Source organism: Podarcis erhardii (genome assembly GCF_964252035.2).
Source record: "Podarcis erhardii genome assembly, chromosome: 15".
NCBI classification, from domain to species: domain Eukaryota; kingdom Metazoa; phylum Chordata; class Lepidosauria; order Squamata; family Lacertidae; genus Podarcis; species Podarcis erhardii.
This window is the reverse complement of record NC_138505.1, coordinates 16768111-16785819: the sequence shown is the minus strand read 5'-3', so window position 1 is coordinate 16785819 and position 17709 is coordinate 16768111. Positions and strand designations below refer to the sequence as shown.

Here is a 17709-nt window from a genome sequence, read left to right as displayed (position 1 = left end):
GTCCTGCTGGCCACATGAACTGGAAAGCTGTCTGTGGACAAACGCCAGCTCCCTCAGCCTGAAAGCGAGATGAGCACCACAACCCCATAATCGCCTTTGACTGGACTTAACTGTCCAGGGGTCCTTTACCTTTTTTAAAAAAACCTGTTCTCACAGTGGCCAACCAGGTGCCCGTGGGAAACCCACAAGCAGGACTTGAGCCCAGGAGCAAATCTCCCCTCCTGCAGTTTGCAGCAACTGGTATTCAGAAGCATCACTGCCTCAAGTTGTGGAGGCAGCGCATAGCCATTGTGGCTAGTAGCCATCAATAGCCCTCTCTTCTATGAATTCATGTAGCAATTTGTTCAATTTCCTTGATGTTTTCCTAACATTATATCCGAGCTTTCACACAGGGTAAAAAAGCCAGTTCCAGAAATATAACAGACTATAGCTCAACTCTGGTGCTCAATTTTAATTTTTTTGCTTCCAGGAAAAATCCATTTGTAAACAACACGGAAACAAGCACTAAACAGGCACTACGTTTCTGAAAGCAGCTTTTATGTCATGTGAAAACTCAAACATAATGCAGAAATGAAGAATTAAGGAAAGTATCGGGGATACAGAATACACTGCTGTGCAAATGCAGCCTAAACATGGGCAAACCTTTCGGCTTTGTTGTGAGTGGGAAGCCTCAGGAAACTGAACGAGCCACGGGGGGAAATGTGGAAACTTTTATTGCAATAAAATAATTTATATGCAGACACATATATATATACCCACGCACACTGTAAAAAGGAGAGGCGTTTTAAAAACTTGCCAACAGGCAAAAATAAAGGGAAGGGCTCTGTCTTGCAGTAATCCTATTTTAGAGGAAAGTCCCTAACCTCAAAGTCTTCTCTTTATCCACTCATCTGCTTCACTGAGACTTTTAGGGATTGCTTGAGAATACTGCTGCAAATCAGGTAGCTGGTTCAAAGAAAGAACCTTCTGAACCAGCTGAAGGATTCCTAAAGGGAACAGGTGGGATGCTCTGCTTGTCAGTGTGTCAGGATTCCCATTGGTCACAAACACTGCTCCCAGAATAATTATTAGGAGGAAGCAGAAGACAGAGCATCTTTGAGGCTGAGTGGCAGGGCAGTCTGTCCCAGAAATGTGCATGGCCTGCTTGCAGTGGTTGGCCAGCTTGTTTCAATTTGGGGGCTTCAATTTGGGGGCCTCTTGTAAAAGGAAGAGGGAGGGGAACCTTTGTCCACATTGCATTTTAAAGACAGGATGACACCCTTGAAAACTATAAGACCTTTAAAAAGTCCTTCTTCTTTAGCAGCTGATAAATGGCTCCAGGAAAGTGGGGTGAGTATTTAGCCCAGCTGTGCTTGCAAAAATCCTGATAAGGGTTAAATATCACGGGGGGGGGGAATAGCCCCACCATCTTCAACAGTTATGCCTGAGATGGGAAAGTTGTGGATGCAGCTGGCAGCTCTCAGCCAAAAGTACAGCACCGAAACCTTGTTGCTGATTAAAATACAAGTTAAAAATTGGGTTTTGTACATCTCAAAATGGGAATTTCTATGCATTCCATGAGCAACTCTTCGAAGAGGCTGGCTATCTCCTTTGCCTCCTATCCATCCCCTTCATCTTCAACAGGGCTTCACAAAGTCAAAAGTAGAAAAGTGGAATTTAAAACCGTCTCGTTAAAATACTTCCCAAAGAAAAAAATCAGTATCTTAGGTATTCGTTTGGCACTGCCTTCCACACAAGAGGAAAAACAAACACAAGGCATCATTACAAAAGAGAAGATCAAACGAGAGGAATGGTTTTTAACACCGCAGATAAAAGTCCCTTTCAGTGTCTTCTGGAAGGATTCCATTTCCTTCCTAGGCTCAGGAAAGAAAGCCAGATGTGTCAGGAGTTCACACGCTCTCCTACTAAACCCAAAGGAACCCACATTTTCCAGAAGAAAATGGAGGAAGCCAAAGATCCAACGTTCCTGTGCTGGTTTTGTCAACAAGTGCCCACACAGAGACACACAGAGCACCCAGGGAAGAATGGATCAGCGATGCCACCTAGAGGCCGAATGAGCAGAGGTTCCGGCAGGTTCCGCTTGTGAAGGGGCCCCACAGAAACCAAGCAGGAGCCCACCCGAAGCGAGACAGCTTGTCCATCCAAGGACCCCAAAGGGGCAGCAGAAAAGGCTCCTCAGTGGGTGAGAGATGTTTGGGGCGCTTGTGAGACGCACCTCCCTGTTTGCAAACTGGGTGGGCCGCCCCGTTCAGTATATGGCTTCATCTATGTTGTCGTCGCTGTCGCCCCCGAAATCTTCACCGTTGTCGAAGTAGGACATGATGTAATCCGTCTCCTGTTGAAGAAGAATAAAGGGGGGCAGCAGAGATGAGAGTTTAGAACAAGCTTTCGCTAAAACCAACAGGTTCAAATGACAAGAAAGGGGATTTCCTCTCAACATTAGGAAAACCTTTTTGAGGGTAAGAGCTGTTTGTCCGTGGAATGGACCACCTCGGAAGGTGGTGGACTCTCCTTCATTGGAGACTTTTAAACAGAGGTTGGATGGCCACCTGACAGGAATTTTTAGCTGTGATTCCTGCATTGCAGTGGGTTGGACTAGATGTCCCTTGTGGACCCCTTCCAACTCTACAGTTCTATGATTCTATGAACCTGGTGCCCCTCCAGATGTTTTGGACAACCTGGCTTTCTGAGATTTCATCAGATGTGGCCCACACACTTTCTAGCTTATCCTTAAGGAGTAGAAGCACAATCCTTTTTGTTTTTAAAGGAAACAAAATGTGAATACAGTGGTACCTCAGGTTACATACACTTCAGGTTACATACCTTTCAGGTTAAAGACTCCGCTAACCCAGAAATAGTGCTTCAGGTTAAGAACTTTGCTTCAGGATGAGAACAGAAATCACGCTCTGGCGGCACAGCAGCAGCAAAGAGGCCCCATTAGCTAAAGTGGTGCTTCAAGTTAAGAACAGTTTCAGGTTAACTACGGACCTCCAGAACGAATTACCGTATTTTTTGCTCTATAAATAGGTAGCCGTGTTGGTCTGCCATGGTCAAAACAAAATAAAAAAATTCCTTCCAGTAGCACCTTAAAGACCAACTGAACTAACTCAGTTGGTCTTCAAGGTGCTACTGGAAGGAATTTTTTTATTTTGTTTTGCTCTATAAGACTCACTTTTTCCCTCCTAAAAAGTATGGGGAAATGTGTGTGCGTCTTATGGAGCGAATGCAGGCTGCACAGCTATCCCAGAAGCCAGAACAGCAAGAGGGATTGCTGCTTTCACTGCTCAGCGATCCCTCTTGCTGTTCTAGCTTCTGAGATTCAGAATATTTTTTTTCTTGTTTTCCTCCACAAAAAACTAGGTGCGTCTTGTGGTCTGGTGCGTCTTATAGAGCGAAAAATACGGTAAGTACTTAACCTGAGGTACCACTGTATCTCGTGCCTTGAATTTGCTGGTCAACGCTGATTTCTCAGCTTTAAAAAGTGCAGATATCCAAAATCTTCCTGCCAAATAGATCCCAGTTGGATGCCTCTCTGAATTTTAGGGAGCAGAGAAACCTTTCTGGGATGGCACCACACACACTTTTTTAGCTAAGAGGTCTAGTGGTGGCGTTGGCAAGCGGGGGTTGTGCAGGGAAGGAAGCCTGAACCCATCAACTCGGAGAAACGGCAGGTTGCACCTCTTGCCAAAGACGGGTCTGTGTTTCTGATTTTTGCTCCACTGATTTTTGTCCTCCATACCTCCTCAAATTCTTCCTCGTCGTATTCCTCCTCCTCCTCTTCCTTCCCTTCTTCTCCCTCTTCTTTCTCCTCTTCTTCTTCAGATGTCACCTCCTCCTCTTTCTTTTCCAAAGTCTAGGAAACAATTTAAGTATTAAGGAAACAATTTTAAGTATTAAGACACAAGCTTATTATATCACAATTTCAAGGGAAGACTCCTAGCGCTGAGAACAGGATCTGAGACCCAAAGGAACCATCACATGAACTGGGTGAAGGGGGAGGTCTTGATTCAGCCTCCTGCTCTCCATCCTATTATATACAACTCACTCCTGACTTGCAATGGATCTCACCATCTCTGGTTGATTCAAGATGAAACTTCATTTGGTCCAAAATACAGCAGTCAGATTGGTGGCTGGGGTTCCATTTAGATCTCACATATAATCCTGACGGTTACAGCTGTTTGACAGTTGAACAGATGACGTAGGAAAGTGTTGGGCTCTCCTTCATTGGTGATTTATAAACAAGAGGTTGGATGGCCACCTGTCGGGGATTCTTCAGCTGTGATTCCTGCATTGTATGGGGTTGGACTAGATGACCCCTAGAGGACCTCCCCACTCTACAATTCTGATTTACCCCCTGTTCTAAAACAGCTGCACTGGTTGCCAGTTCATATCTGGGTCTAATCCAAGGTGCTCACAGTAGTCTTTAAAGCCCTGAACAATGCAGGCCCCAGATATCAGAAAGACTGCCTTCTTCCCTACAGACCAGCCCTCTTGGTAGCTCCTCTGCTCTCAGATGCTCAGGGATGGTGGTTACAACCCAGAGGTCTTCTCTGTGGTGGCCCCTAAACTGCGGAACTCCCTCTCTGCAGAGGTCCGTCTGGCACCTTCACTGTACAGCTTTCGGAGGATGCGGAAGACACACCTCTTCACCCTGGCCTTAATGTTTCTGAAAGCCAGTTGCTTTAAACTTCAGGAGGGCAAAAAGTGCTCTTGTCTTTGAGTCCTGCTTGCGGGCTTCTCAGAGGCATTTGGTTGGCCCCTGTGAGAACAGGATACTGGACCAGAGGGCCATAGGCCTCATCCAGCAGGCTCATCTTATGTTCTTACCTCCAGCTTCTTGATGGCTTCTTCTTTGTCTACTGGCAACTGAGTTTTGCGCCTGGGGGTAAGGACGGTGGCTCCTGTACCAAAAAGAGACCATCAAGTTAACACTGCAGAGAGAGGACAGCAGGGTAAATGCTGGAAGCTGCTTCTGTTCCAAAGCCAGACCATTAGTCCACCTGGGACATTCCCAGTCTTACTGGGAGATGCCACTGGGGATTGAACCCATTACCTTCTGCACACAAAAGATGCCCTACAGCCCTTGCATACATTTACATCAGCACACTGACATCTCCTGAAGGCTGCCCATTTTTCCCCAGGCATAATTCAAGGAGCTGGCTATCTTAACTACTTGTGTGGTCAACAGTTCCTAAATATAAAACATACCAGGGAGTGGTTCACAACAAGGAGCCACAAAGAGCAACGAAGAGTCAAGGCCTCCAAAACATACAACAGCTCAATACACACATACAGATAATATAAACAGCCAGAAATATCTAAATGCGCGCGCACACACACACACACACACACACACACACACATAATCACCTCAGTTTATATTTTAAATAATAAGGCTCCCACAATCAACCATGGGAAACATCTCAACATTTTCGCTGTTCCCCTCCAGAAGTTACAATTCCCAGAGTGGTTTAACAATCAACCCCTCTTCTCAGGGAAGTCTGGGCATCATAGCTCTGTGGGGAATTTGTGGCCTCCTCAGCACCTTTAAACAAACCACAGCTCCCAGAATTCTCAGCGGGAAGCCACAACTATCTAAAGTGGTATCATAGTGCTTAAAATATATGGTGCGAATGTGGCCTCTCAGCTCACAAGGGGCAAGAATGAGGGTTCTGGGTTCATCTGCTTAACCGAAAGCCATGGCATGTCCCAGAATCCTCTGCAACACACAGGAGTTCTTTGGCACGTTAATGTGGCAGGGGCAGAAAACTTTGAAAAGCAGCGATTTATAAAATCCTAGTATGATTAGGTCCATCATACCCAAGAGACCACCATCTTCTCCCTCACCCTCCATTTTGAAGACCCACCAACGAAGGACATCCTCTTAATGTGATCATTTCTGCACCAGGTTTGAGCATCAAGAGCAGAAGGTTCTCTCAGGCCAACTTGCTAGTTACAAGATTCTTTCCCACTTTGGATTTACAGAGGCCTCAGCTCTCTTCGAAAGGGTGACAAACTCTGCCTGTCTGAACTCATCTCCCTGGCTGAGGATTAAACCGGGAAAGGGTGTGGGAATTCTGAGCGGAAATCTGTCACTAAATTCCCCATAAAACTGAACAGTAAGCTGCGTAAATGGGGACTTGGGCAATTCAGGAAAAGCTAAATGGGTTGTTACAGGAAAGAACCCTTGTAAACTGGCAGAGGCAGCATGGTACAGTGGGCAGAGCTTTAGGCTGTGCACACATTACCGGCTTAAAACGCGGTGGGGCTGTTTCCACCCCCTCTGTTTCAAATCGCATTTGCACACTGTACACAGTTGGGTGTGTGCTTCCAAGTTGCCAAGTCGCTGTCTGTCCACACACCAGCGGGTGGGGTGGGGGGCATGGCTGTTTTCACAGAGGCTGTGTGGTGCAGTGGTTAGAGGCCAGTCACTCACTCTCAACCTAACCTACCTCACAGGGTTGTTGTCAGGATAAAATGGGGCAGGGGGAATGAGAACTATGTATGCCAGCTTGAGCTCCTTGGAGAAAAAGGTGGAATATATAAATGGGAAATGATATACAATTAATTGAAAAGGATGTTTAAAATAACGTTTGTTTAAAAAAAGCCCAGAAGCTTTTCTTTGGGGAATTATAGGGACATTTATTTATGTATGCAACTACAGCAGCAAGAATACTACTTGCCCAAAGGTGGAAAGAAGCAGAAGTCCCAGCAAAGGAAGAATGGATACAAAAACTTATAGAATATACAGAAATGGCAAAACTTACCGTAAGAATAAGAAATCAAGATAACAAACTTTTATCTTGATTTATTTATTTACAGATAAATTGTAAACAGGTAAGAACATTGACAGGATTATTGTAACAACCTGCAATTTCATAAGAGTATATATTTAAAGTAGATAATAAAAATGAGCAAATTAAACGAATTTGGATATGCAAAAAATATTTTAAAATAAATTTTAGGAACCGCAGAAAGAGGGGGAAGGAAGTCAAACTTTGAAATGTTAAATTGATTGTAAAACTAATGAAATGTATAAACCTGAAAAGTATACATAAAAACTTTTTTTAAAAAAGGAATATATAAATGCAAGAACTAAATAAGGCTTACACCTTCAAATCAGATCCCTGCTTGCGGGGAGATGAAAAGGCAGCTTTTCTCAACAGGATAGATATGGATTGTGGCTGATAGTGTTCGTACATTGCTTCCTAAACCAGTGGTGGGGGCCTACTGGATGCAGATACTTAAGAGCTGGGTGAGCAGAGTGCTGCCATTTGAGGCACAGAGATGAAGGGTCAAATCCCTGCTCTGCACCTGGCCTGCACCTGGGCGATTGTGGGGTGGGAAAGCGTAAAAGTCAGGAAAGGGGGGTTTCTGTTGCTGCTGTTCTGACTTTAGCTTGAATGCGGAAAAGTACTTACTCTGCTTTTTAATCTTCCGCACCCGGATCTTTAATTCTTGGGGTAGCTGTTTCCAATCTGCAAAGATAAATAGCCAAGCAAAATTTAACTACTTGAGCACACGTGGAAGGCTGGATTTTCTTACAAAATCTATCACTTTTGTACTTCAGAGCCATTCAAAATTCCTAATAACACCATTTATTTCCGCCCAAAAAAATCCACCCCCCCAAAAAACCAAGTAGGAATTTTGCCTTGTGCTCTAAGCAGGGAACTCTATCTGCCTATACTCTACACAGGTCTCACTCATCCCTGTTGGTGGGCTGGGGGAATAATGTGGGGGTGGGGAGACAGGATCCTACCTAGGCCCTTCAGTGTGCACTGTTAATATGGGGGTAATAACATCAGCCTAACTCGCAGGTTTGTTGTAAGGGCTGCAATTGGATGACGCATATGGAATGCAATTGTACCCTCCAAACCACCTCACAAATAATGACTAACTTAGGTTGATTAATTTCAACGGTTCCACCCTGCATGCAACTTACGTCTCATCTGTTTCTGTGTCGCTTTTACTGTTTCATGGTATGTTTTCATCAATTTGTACTTGCATTTGTTTTTGGGGTTTTCTTGAAATGGAAAATGATATATAAATATCTTCCAATATGATATCACGATAGGCAAGGGGGGAAAGGAGTCCTTGAGGCTGGTGTGGGATGTGCAAATATCCAAATGAATACAACTAAATAAAATATTCCCCGACTTACCAGGACTCCACTCAATGGCATTGTCAACAGGAGTGGACATCTGATACTTGTCGGAATAGCGTTCCACATCTGGAAAATGCAGGATGCAGACAGGTTTCAAGAAACAAGCCAGTCTACCAACCCACACACAGATGTAGGGACTTGACTAAACCCGGTGTGGCTAACTTGTGGTTCTCTTCATGGGCAGGCCCTCTTTACACACCAAAACTGCCTCCTACCTGCCCCCATATGCAACAGGCCCTACCTTATTCCTCCCCTTACCTCTCTGCTCTTATGAGTCGAGACAGGTTTTGTTCTAATGAAGGCTTCCTCAACCTCGGCCCTCCAGATGTTTTTGGCCTACAACTCCCATGATCCCTAGCAAGCAGGACCAGTGGTGAGGGATGATGGGAATTGTAGTCTCAAAACATCTGGAGGGCCGAGGTTTAGGAAGCCTGTTCTAATGGTCTCCAGCATCCTCAGAACAACAAAAGAACATAAAAGAGCCCACTGGATCAGGCCAATGGCCCATCTAGTCCAGCCTCCTGCTCTCACTGTGGTCAATCAAACACTCCTGGGAAGAACAAAAGCAATGCTTGTGCAGTTTCCAGAAAACACTGTTCCCAATCTAGCCACTGAGATTTCCCACCAGGTGCTACCCACATATTCTCAGGGCTGTTTAGAGACCCCAGAAGTGTGCTTTCAAAAGAAGAAGAAAGTTCTTGATCCTCATTTTGTGTGTGCCCAGTATCCAATTCCTCAAGTGGTCACTGTGGAGCTCAAAGAGCCTTGATTCTACGAGTGAAACCAGAGCCTGGAATTAAAAAATATGTTTGGCGAAGAATGAATGAACAGTTCCTGAAAGCTGCCCATCGCATCTTATGACCCTCTCCTCTGGGCTTTTGCTCCTCCGACCAGGAAGGTCGCCCAGGCTGGTGGATCACAGCAGAAGATCTCTGCTGTGCTCCGCTGAAATACAGGTCTGTATTTAATATCAGCTTGGCCAATGACCTCTTGTCAACATAACCTGAAGCTGGCTTTAGGCCAGTGAAAACCAGCCACTCGATAGGGATCTAGCAATCCTGAAATTTAGAGAGATTTGGGGTTTAGAGTCACTGGGTTTGCACACACTGAAGACACCAAGTGGCCTCAGGTTAACAAGGTGTATATGACACCACAGTTGAAAAGGATTTTACAACCCAGAGAAACTCGACTTGGGGGAGGATTTTGCAATATCTCCGGGATGCACATGCCTATAGTAACATGTGCAGAGGAGGGTGATGAAAGTGACAAAAGGTCTGGAGACCAAGCCTTATGAGGAATAGTCGAGGGATCAGGGTATGCTCAGCCTGGAAAAGAGGAGACCGAGAGGGGATACAGCTAAGCAACAGGGAGGTGGAGGAGGAGGAGAAGAAGAAGAGGAAGAGGAAGAGGAAGAGGAAGAGGAAGAAGAAGAAGAAGAAGAAGAAGAAGAAGAAGAAGAAGAAGAGGAGGAGGAGTTTGGATTTGATATCCCACTTTATCACTACCCTAAGGAGTCTCAAAGCGGCTAACATTCTCCTTTCCCTTCCTCCCCCACAACAAACACTCTGTGAGGTGAGTGGGGCTGAGAGACTTCAAAGAAGTGTGACTAGTCCAAGGTCACCCAGCAGCTGCATGTGGAGGAGCAGGGAAGCGAACCCGGTTCCCCAGATTACGAGACTACCGCTCTTAACACCACACTGAAAGGAGGGATTGAAAAATGGGAGTGAATCTGCTCCTGTTTGCCTGCCACTGCCCAGTCCTCACAGCAAGGTCTGGGAATGATGCGGCCAGATGATATAGGTCACATCAGCACCTTACATTCAAAGCACGATGGTACCACTTGAAGCAGCCGTGACTTTCCCCCAAAGAATCATGGGAACTGTAGTTTGTTAAGGGTGACAAGAGATGGGATACCCAGAGTTCCCTGGGAAAGAGGCATTGATTGTGAAAACCGCTCTGGGAATAGACCAACAACTTGGGTGGCCTTAAAAGAAGGATTAGGCAAATTCACGGAGGAGAAGGCTACCAATGACTATTAGCCATGATGACGATGTTCTGCCTCCAGGACCAATGCCAGCTGGTGGAAACCACTGGAGGGGAGAGGGCTCTTGTGTTTGGGTTTCCCATTAGAGCATCTGGTTGGCCACTGGGATGCTGAACTAGATGGGGCATTGGCCTGATCCAGCATGCTCTATTTATGTTCTTATGACTTCCAACATTCATGACTGACCCTTCCCCCTCCTTCAAAAAAACAAACCCAAAATTCCCATCGGTGAACGTTCTGTGACTCTGAAACAGGTCAGCCAATCTATGGGGTGGGGGTAGCGATTAAAAGATGGCAAGCTATTTTTGCCCGTTGATATTTAAGAGGTGGGTCAGCTGTTTTACTGTCCTCCTAGCAGAGGAGGAATTGTGCATTCTTCTTGGCTGGTGGGTTTTTATGGTTGTTGTGTGTTGTTGTTTTTTTACCTTTCTTTGGTGCAGAAGGCTTGATGAAGTACGGCAGGTTCTTCATAGCACCCCTCAGTTCTTGTTTCAGGGCCAACATGTATTCAACCTCCTCTCCCGTTTGCAGTGGAACAGGTTTATATTCTAAGGGCTGTACAGGGAGAGGCCAAGAGACATGATAAGGTAACCTGCCTCACAGGGTTGTTGCGGAGATGAAATGGGAAGGGGAGAGAACCTTGTACGCCACCTTGAGCTCCTTATAAATGCAATAAATAAATATGGAAAATTTTATTGGATAAATTAATATGTCTGATTTTTCTAGACAACCCTGCCTACCCCACCCCCTGGCAAGATCAAATTAAGAAAAAATGTAAAATGGATTACAGTATAAATAGAAATAACACCACGCAGCTACCCTATGAACAGTATTTCAGGATTCAGGTTACGTTTATTTAAAGCACAATATATTCTACTGGTAGGATTATAAATATTCTATTTAACATAATATTTGATCTACTATAATATTCAATACTACAGTTTCCTTTAGAGCATTCATTGTTTTATATAGCCTATTTTATTTACCATATGTTTTAAATCAACATTGCTTTGGTAATACACGTTTGATATGGAATGTAAATAAATATAATAAAGGGGGGGGGAGAGAAATTAAGAAAAAGCAATCCAGACTCACAGGAAACAGTGGGGATGGTTGGAGGGTGGGTGGGGGCAGAGCCTCCCCCTTTCCGATGCCCACAGCTTCAACGTTGAAGGTCATGTGACCGCCGCGGCCCCTCCCTCTGCCGCCTCTTCCAGCCATGATTGGTCCTCTGGGCAGAAAAAGGTACTGATGGTCTTAGGGGAGGTATTGTCAGGAGGCAAAATCTGTCACACAATTTAAGGTGAGAGATATAAATTACTTTTTATATCTTGCTTTTTTGCCAGACTGAGTCTCAGTTAACACAGATAAAATACCAGGGAGCAGGCCCCAGAGGAGGGGGAAAGCACAGGACATACCGTAATTTTTGGAAAATGAGCACTTGTTGCAGAAATGGTCCTAAATTTATCTCATTATTATGAGATATATGAGAATGTAATTTATGCTGGATTAGACAGATGTTTGGCCTGCACGGCAGTTATGAAGCTCAGTTGTGGTTACAGCATTGCCATGTAACGTAGCACAACAGCATGTGGCCAGATACACACAGCCGAAGGAGGGAGCAGAGTCATGGGGCAAAGGTGACTTGCACCTTTAATACTTGTGTAAGCGTGCAGGGGGACGCGGGTGGCGCTGTGGGTTAAACCACAGAGCCTAGGACTTGCTGATCAGAAGGTCGGCGGTTCGAATCCCCACAACGGGGTGAGCTCCTGTTGCTCGGTCCCTGCTCCTGCCAACCTAGCAGTTCGAAAGCACGTCAAAGTGCAAGTAGATAAATAGGTACCACCCTGGCGGGAAGGTAAACGGCGTTTCCGTGCGCTGCTCTGGTTCACCAGAAGCGGCTTAGTCATGCTGGCCACATGACCCGGAAGCTGTATGCTGGCTCCCTCGGCCAATAAAGCGAGATGAGCACCACAACCCCAGAGTCAGTCACGACTGGACCTAATGGCCAGGGGTCCCTTTACCTTTAAGGGTGCCGGAGTCCTCACTTTTGCTTCTCTGGCCTCTCAACTTGAGGTGGTAAAGCTGACCTTACCAACAAAGGTGGGAGATCTCTCTCTGCTGTACCACCTTTCAACTTGTGTTGGATCTCTGTGGGAAACAAGCAAACCCTGCAAGTGGAAAGCTAGCAGATGGGGCAAAGGGGTTTGCTTGGCTTCCTTGCTATTTTTCTCCTTGCAGGGAGCTTTTCCTATTTAAGCTGACTTTAAGATGCATCCGAAAATCGAACCAGTTCCACATTAGATGTTTACACTCTGGACCTGTGGCATTTGGATCGAGCCAGCCCACCGTGGGACACACGCACACAATGTCACCCACGCCACGCTGGGCGACTTGCCCTTCGGGATGGCAGGCTGTCCTTCAGAAGCAAGCCGTAGCTGCAACTGCAAAAAGAAAAATGAGCCGTAGCTCAGCGGCGGCGAAGCTGCTTTGCATGCAGAACTTCCCAAGTTCGATTCCTCGGTGGGAGGGCCGGAAGTGTCTGAGATCCCGGAGAGCTACAACTGCCAGTCAGTGTGGACAATATTGAGCTAGAAGGGCCGGGGGTGGTCTCCCCTTTTCTCCCTTATTACCCCATTAGTCCCTCTCCTCCACCAAGAGATGGGCGGGGCTCCTTCCCAGGCCTCTCATTGAAGAATGGACCGGACCAGCTAGTCCATCAATCCAAGACCTCCCCCCTCCCCGCCTTTACCTCAGTTTCCCCTTTGCAAGGCCCACGTGGGGGCGGGGTGGGGGGAGGCAGCGGCTAGAGCTGCTGCCGGGTCCTTCGAAGCCGGATACGCAACGTTCGAAAGGGGCGGAGCTCCTCGGCGCGCGGCCAATAGGGAGGAGGGTAGGGAGGAGGAAGAGGCGTGGCTTAAGAACTTGTGAATGGGGAGGGTGTCAAGCTGGTTTTTGTTCCCTTGGAATCATTTTATTTTTTTTTAGAATCGGAAGGAACCCAAATGGTCATTTAGCCTAACCCCCTGCAATCGGGGAGTGGGTGGAGGCTGGTCTCCCTGTATAGATGCAATCAAATCACGCAGCATGTGTTTTGGCTGGAAGTAAGTGAAGAAGCTACCTTCTGTAACCTTACTCAGGAGTAAGAGACATAGGGGGCTTACTCCCAGGTAAGCGGATCTAGGGTTGCAGGCTTACGCAGAACAAGTCCTTCAAAAAGGTGCCGGCCGCAACCCGTGCCTATGTAACTTAGGGTACTCCACTGAGCACAGGGGCGCTTACTTCCGAGTAAACGCGCAGGGGATCGGGCCGCACCAATTTTCTCTCTCCCCCCCCCCCCCCAGAAATGGTCAACCGAACTGAAGCCTTGCATCGTGCATTTACCTTGAAACCAGCGATTGGGATTTACTCCCGAGTAGACCTGTCAACAGCAAGCAGTTAATTTATCGGCTGATACCTCTGTTTTGTCAGCCGTTCCTCTCGTTGTTGCACACACCAGGGATAAGAGTGGGTGCAGATTTTTTCTTTTTCTTTTTAAGGAAAATGTTTCTTGGCATTTATCAAGTGATTTGTCTCCGCATTCCAAAGTGCTTCTCTCCTACACACCATTAAACCCTTTACATATTATTTCCCCCCACTTTCACATTTTCATTCAGATATAGGACATGATATATTAAAAGAAGTGTGTGTATGGGCATACATATAAATATCATTTAAATATATTAAAATTGAAATTCATTTATATATTTAACAGTGCAATTCTATACAGTTGTTGTTGTTGTTGTTGTTGTTGTTATTACCACACACTTCATTACCACCCCCCTCATCCTGAGGTCCTAGGGCAGGTTACAACAATTAAAAACAACAACAATTTTAAAGTTCACTTTTACACAATATTTAAAACAGTTTTAGACAACTTAAAATTATGAAATAAGGCATGTTCTGAAAATATACATCTCGAGTCAAAAGCCAGGGTGAAGAGATGTGTCTTCAGCCAAAAGCTGTGTAGCTAAGGGGCTCGATGCACCAACATGGGGCAAGGAGTTAGACAATTATGGGGCCCTGTCCCAGGTCACCACCACCCCAAACTTCTGAGGGCGGAAGAACAACCAAGAGGGCCCCCTCTGCAGATCTCAGCACCCGGGAGTGTCTGTCTGGAAGGCGGTCATCTTTCAGGTATTTGGGGCCTGTGTCATTCAGGGTTTTAAACATCACCTCTGGAATAGTTCAGCCGGTTGGAGCACGATACTTTTAATCTCAGGATTGTGGGTTCGAGCCCCACGTTGGGCAAAAGATTCCTGCATTGCAGGGGGTTGGACTAGATGACCCTTGCCCCTTCCAACTCTACAAGTCTATGATTCCATCTTCATGAGAACTCTGTAAGGTAGGATGGCTCAAAACCATCCAGTCTGTTTCATTGCTGAGTGGGGGTTTGAACCGTTAAGCCTGTGCATTGTACATGCCAACTTATCGTCACCATCAAGTAAAGTTCCTCTGAGCATGCGCAAAGGTGCGTTTCCCTCTCTACTGGTTTTTGGTTCCAGAGATAATGGTTTCAAGGTAGGTAAGGCCTTAAGCTGATCTGGGCCTGGTCAGGGCCTGGATGGGTGGCCCACCCGGGACCCTATGAATTGGGTTCTCTGATGGACAAATTGTGGGGTGTATATGTAAGAAAATAAATGCCTACATCAATAAATAGCCACACACAGATCTGCTAAGGTGAAGGGAGGCATGGAGCTATTTTAGGATTAGCCACAATCCCCGTGATCAAGCGCCCGTTTCTGATCCCAATCCCCTCCTGATTTCCTGAGTTTTTCCCCCTCCCTCCCCACCCTGAAATCTCTCCCTGGAGCTGCTAAGGTGATTCATCCCCCTCTTCCCTCCCCTGCTCAGAGAGCGGCCTTAAAATTGCACAGACATAAAAATAAACCGTTTTCTTGATCTGCACATCATATTAATAGCAGAGCCACACTAGCACGTGGGCTGATGCCATGGCGGGGGGGGGGGGGGAGAGCAGGAGCCAGAGACATATTGCTATTAGATTCTCTCCTTCTTCTTCTTTTCTCCATCCGCTAAGGCATCTCAGCAGCCCATCACCCTGGGTTGCCTGTGTGTTGCCCAGCCGGTGGTTGCCATAGCAACAGAGCATGGGGTGGGGGGAGATGCAGGAGAAGATGGAGGGGGAGAAAGAAGCAGAAGTGGACACGGAGAGAAAAAAGGGGGGCAGGGAATAGCAATCTACATTTTAAAAATATGCATTTAATTATGAGTCAGTTTGTGCAATCTCTTTTCGGCATCTATTTCTAATGTACACAGGTGTCTTTTCTGGACCAGAGGTGGGGGACATGTGGTCCTCCGGATGTAGCTGGATTCTCCCATCGTCCCTGACTGCTGGCCGTGCTCACCCTTCATTCTAGCATGTGTGTGGTGCCGGGTGATCACTTTGCACATGCTCTGATGCACTCTTGGTGTGTTTTTCCTGCACAGAGCTTCTACAGCTTAGTAGCCAGGAAATCCCCAGAAAGACAGATAGGCAGTAAGGGTTGCCTTCATTGTTAGTCCTGCTCAGAGCAGACCCACTGAAAATAACAGTGAGGACTAACTTAGGGCCATTGATTTCCATGTGTTTACTCTGAGCATGACTTAGCTGAAAAGCACCCAAGTATGCTTGCCTGCTTTTATCCTGACAATAAAGCAATGAATTTGTGGTGGGGAGGGCTGCACATTTCCTCTTATGAACTTCATGGCAAGCAGAGAGTTACTACCTTGTGAGTAGACCCTATGGATTTCAATGAGTTACAGTTTCACCAGCTAGATAATTGTCCCTTGGCTCTGCATCAGTAATAGAGGGAGAGTAATTTCATCCCAGAGTGGAGAGCCACTTAGGTGTTGCAGAGATAATGTGTTTGAAATATCATTTGACACTGCAAAAATATGGCAAGTGCTGTTATGATTTTCGCTACTTCTCAGGTTTCCGGGCTAACATTGACATTATATTCTGGGGCTGAGCCCTCCTGTTCAGATTATTCGCTCAGAGGTCAACAGACTCGCCCCTCCACCACCTGCAAACCCAGAAGTCCTCATTTCCCCTGCCTAGCGTATGTCATAAGAGCGTTAAAACATAAGGAGAGCCTGCTGAATCAGGCCAAAGGGAGCCCATATAGTCCGGGATCCTGTGCTCACAGTGGCCAACCAGATGCCCCAATGAGAAACCTGCAAGCAGGATTCGAACACAAGAGCAACTCTCCCCTCCTGGGTTTTCAAGAAACAGGTATTCAAAAGCATTGCTGCTTCTGATGGTGGAGGCAGAGCATAGCCATCCTGGCTAGTAGCCATCAATAGCCCTCTCTTCCATGAATTTGTATAGTAGTAGTAGTAGAAGAAGACTCTTGAGAGTCCCATGGACTGCAAGAAGATCAAACCTCTCCATTCTTAAGGAAATCAGCCCTGAGTGCTCACTGGAAGGACAGATCCTGAAGCTGAGGCTCCAATACTTTGGCCACCTCATGAGAAGAAAAAACGCCCTGGAAAAGACCCTTTCCATGTTGGGAAAGATGGAGGGCACAAGGAGAAGGGGACGACAGAGGACGAGATGGTTGGATAGTGTTCTCGAAGCTACCAGCATGAGTTTGACCAAACTGCGGGAGGCAGTGGAAGACAGGAGTGCCTGGCGTGCTCTGTTCCATGGGGTCACGAAGAGTTGGACACGACTAAACGACTAAACAACAACAACAGTAGTGATTATTATTATTATTATCATTATCATTATTATTATTATTTATACCCCACCCATTTGGCTGAGGTTTCCCCAGCCACTCTGGGCAGCCACCAACAGCTACCAACAGAACACTAAAAACAGAATAAAACTTCAAACATTAAAAACTTCCCTAAACAGGGCTGCCTTCAGATGTCTTCTAAAAGTCAGATACTGTACTTGTTTATTTCCTTGACATCTGATGGGAGCCACTAGCATTGGGAAGTTGGAAGGGACCTCAGGGGTCATCGACCCTCTCAACGCATAGACATTCTGATGCTGCAGAAACAGGGGTATGGTACAGAAAGGCTGGCATCTGAGCAGAGCTTGGTGCTGTGGGTTTGCATTCCTCTGGAGGATGGGACTCTGCCACACCTGCTCTGCTCAGCAGTTTTAAGAAAAGAGGGGAAAGATTCCTCTCCCCCCCCCCCAATAATCAGAGCAGACTTTGCCAGTGGGAGGGAAATTATATCTGCTGGGTATGCGGGGGAATGTAGCACTTATAAAGACTCGCCTTATTGCTGCAATTTTTATTTGCTTTTAGTATTATATAATATTGTGCTTCGGATATTGTGTGTTTTAATTCTTAAGGAAGGCGGCAGGGAATGTTTTGCCCAAGGGTTTTGGCAAAGGCACAATGGTTTAGCGGGTGGCAGCCTGAGAAGGGGTCCAGGCCCAAACCTCAGCCATAAAAGCCCTTAGGCTGACCACCCTTTCTCAGCTGTGCTGTCCTCACAGGGTTGTTGT

The 17709-nt window shown here is 46.3% G+C and overlaps 2 protein-coding genes across 3 annotated transcripts in view; one reads left to right on the top strand and one right to left on the bottom strand.

Moving 5' to 3' along the window:
• LOC309330681 (gonadotropin-releasing hormone II receptor-like) overlaps positions 1–17709 on the top strand; it is a 64401-nt gene that overhangs the window by 14362 nt on the left and 32330 nt on the right. The gene's annotated exons all lie outside the window — the stretch shown is intronic.
• Positions 692–13823, bottom strand: POLR3GL (RNA polymerase III subunit GL). Of its 2 annotated transcripts, none has more exons than XM_081842540.1 (8): positions 13593–13823; positions 11304–11494; positions 10634–10763; positions 8162–8230; positions 7422–7478; positions 4828–4901; positions 3740–3853; positions 692–2335 (listed from the first exon to the last, which is right to left on the bottom strand). In XM_081842540.1, the coding sequence occupies exons 2-8, from the start codon at positions 11427–11429 to the stop codon at positions 2249–2251; spliced, it is 657 nt and encodes a 218-aa protein (XP_081698666.1). In that variant the 5' UTR covers positions 11430–11494; positions 13593–13823; the 3' UTR covers positions 692–2248. The 2 variants fall into 2 exon arrangements, with proteins under 2 accessions (XP_081698666.1, XP_081698665.1); XM_081842539.1 differs by lacking the exon at positions 13593–13823 and adding an exon at positions 12961–13072.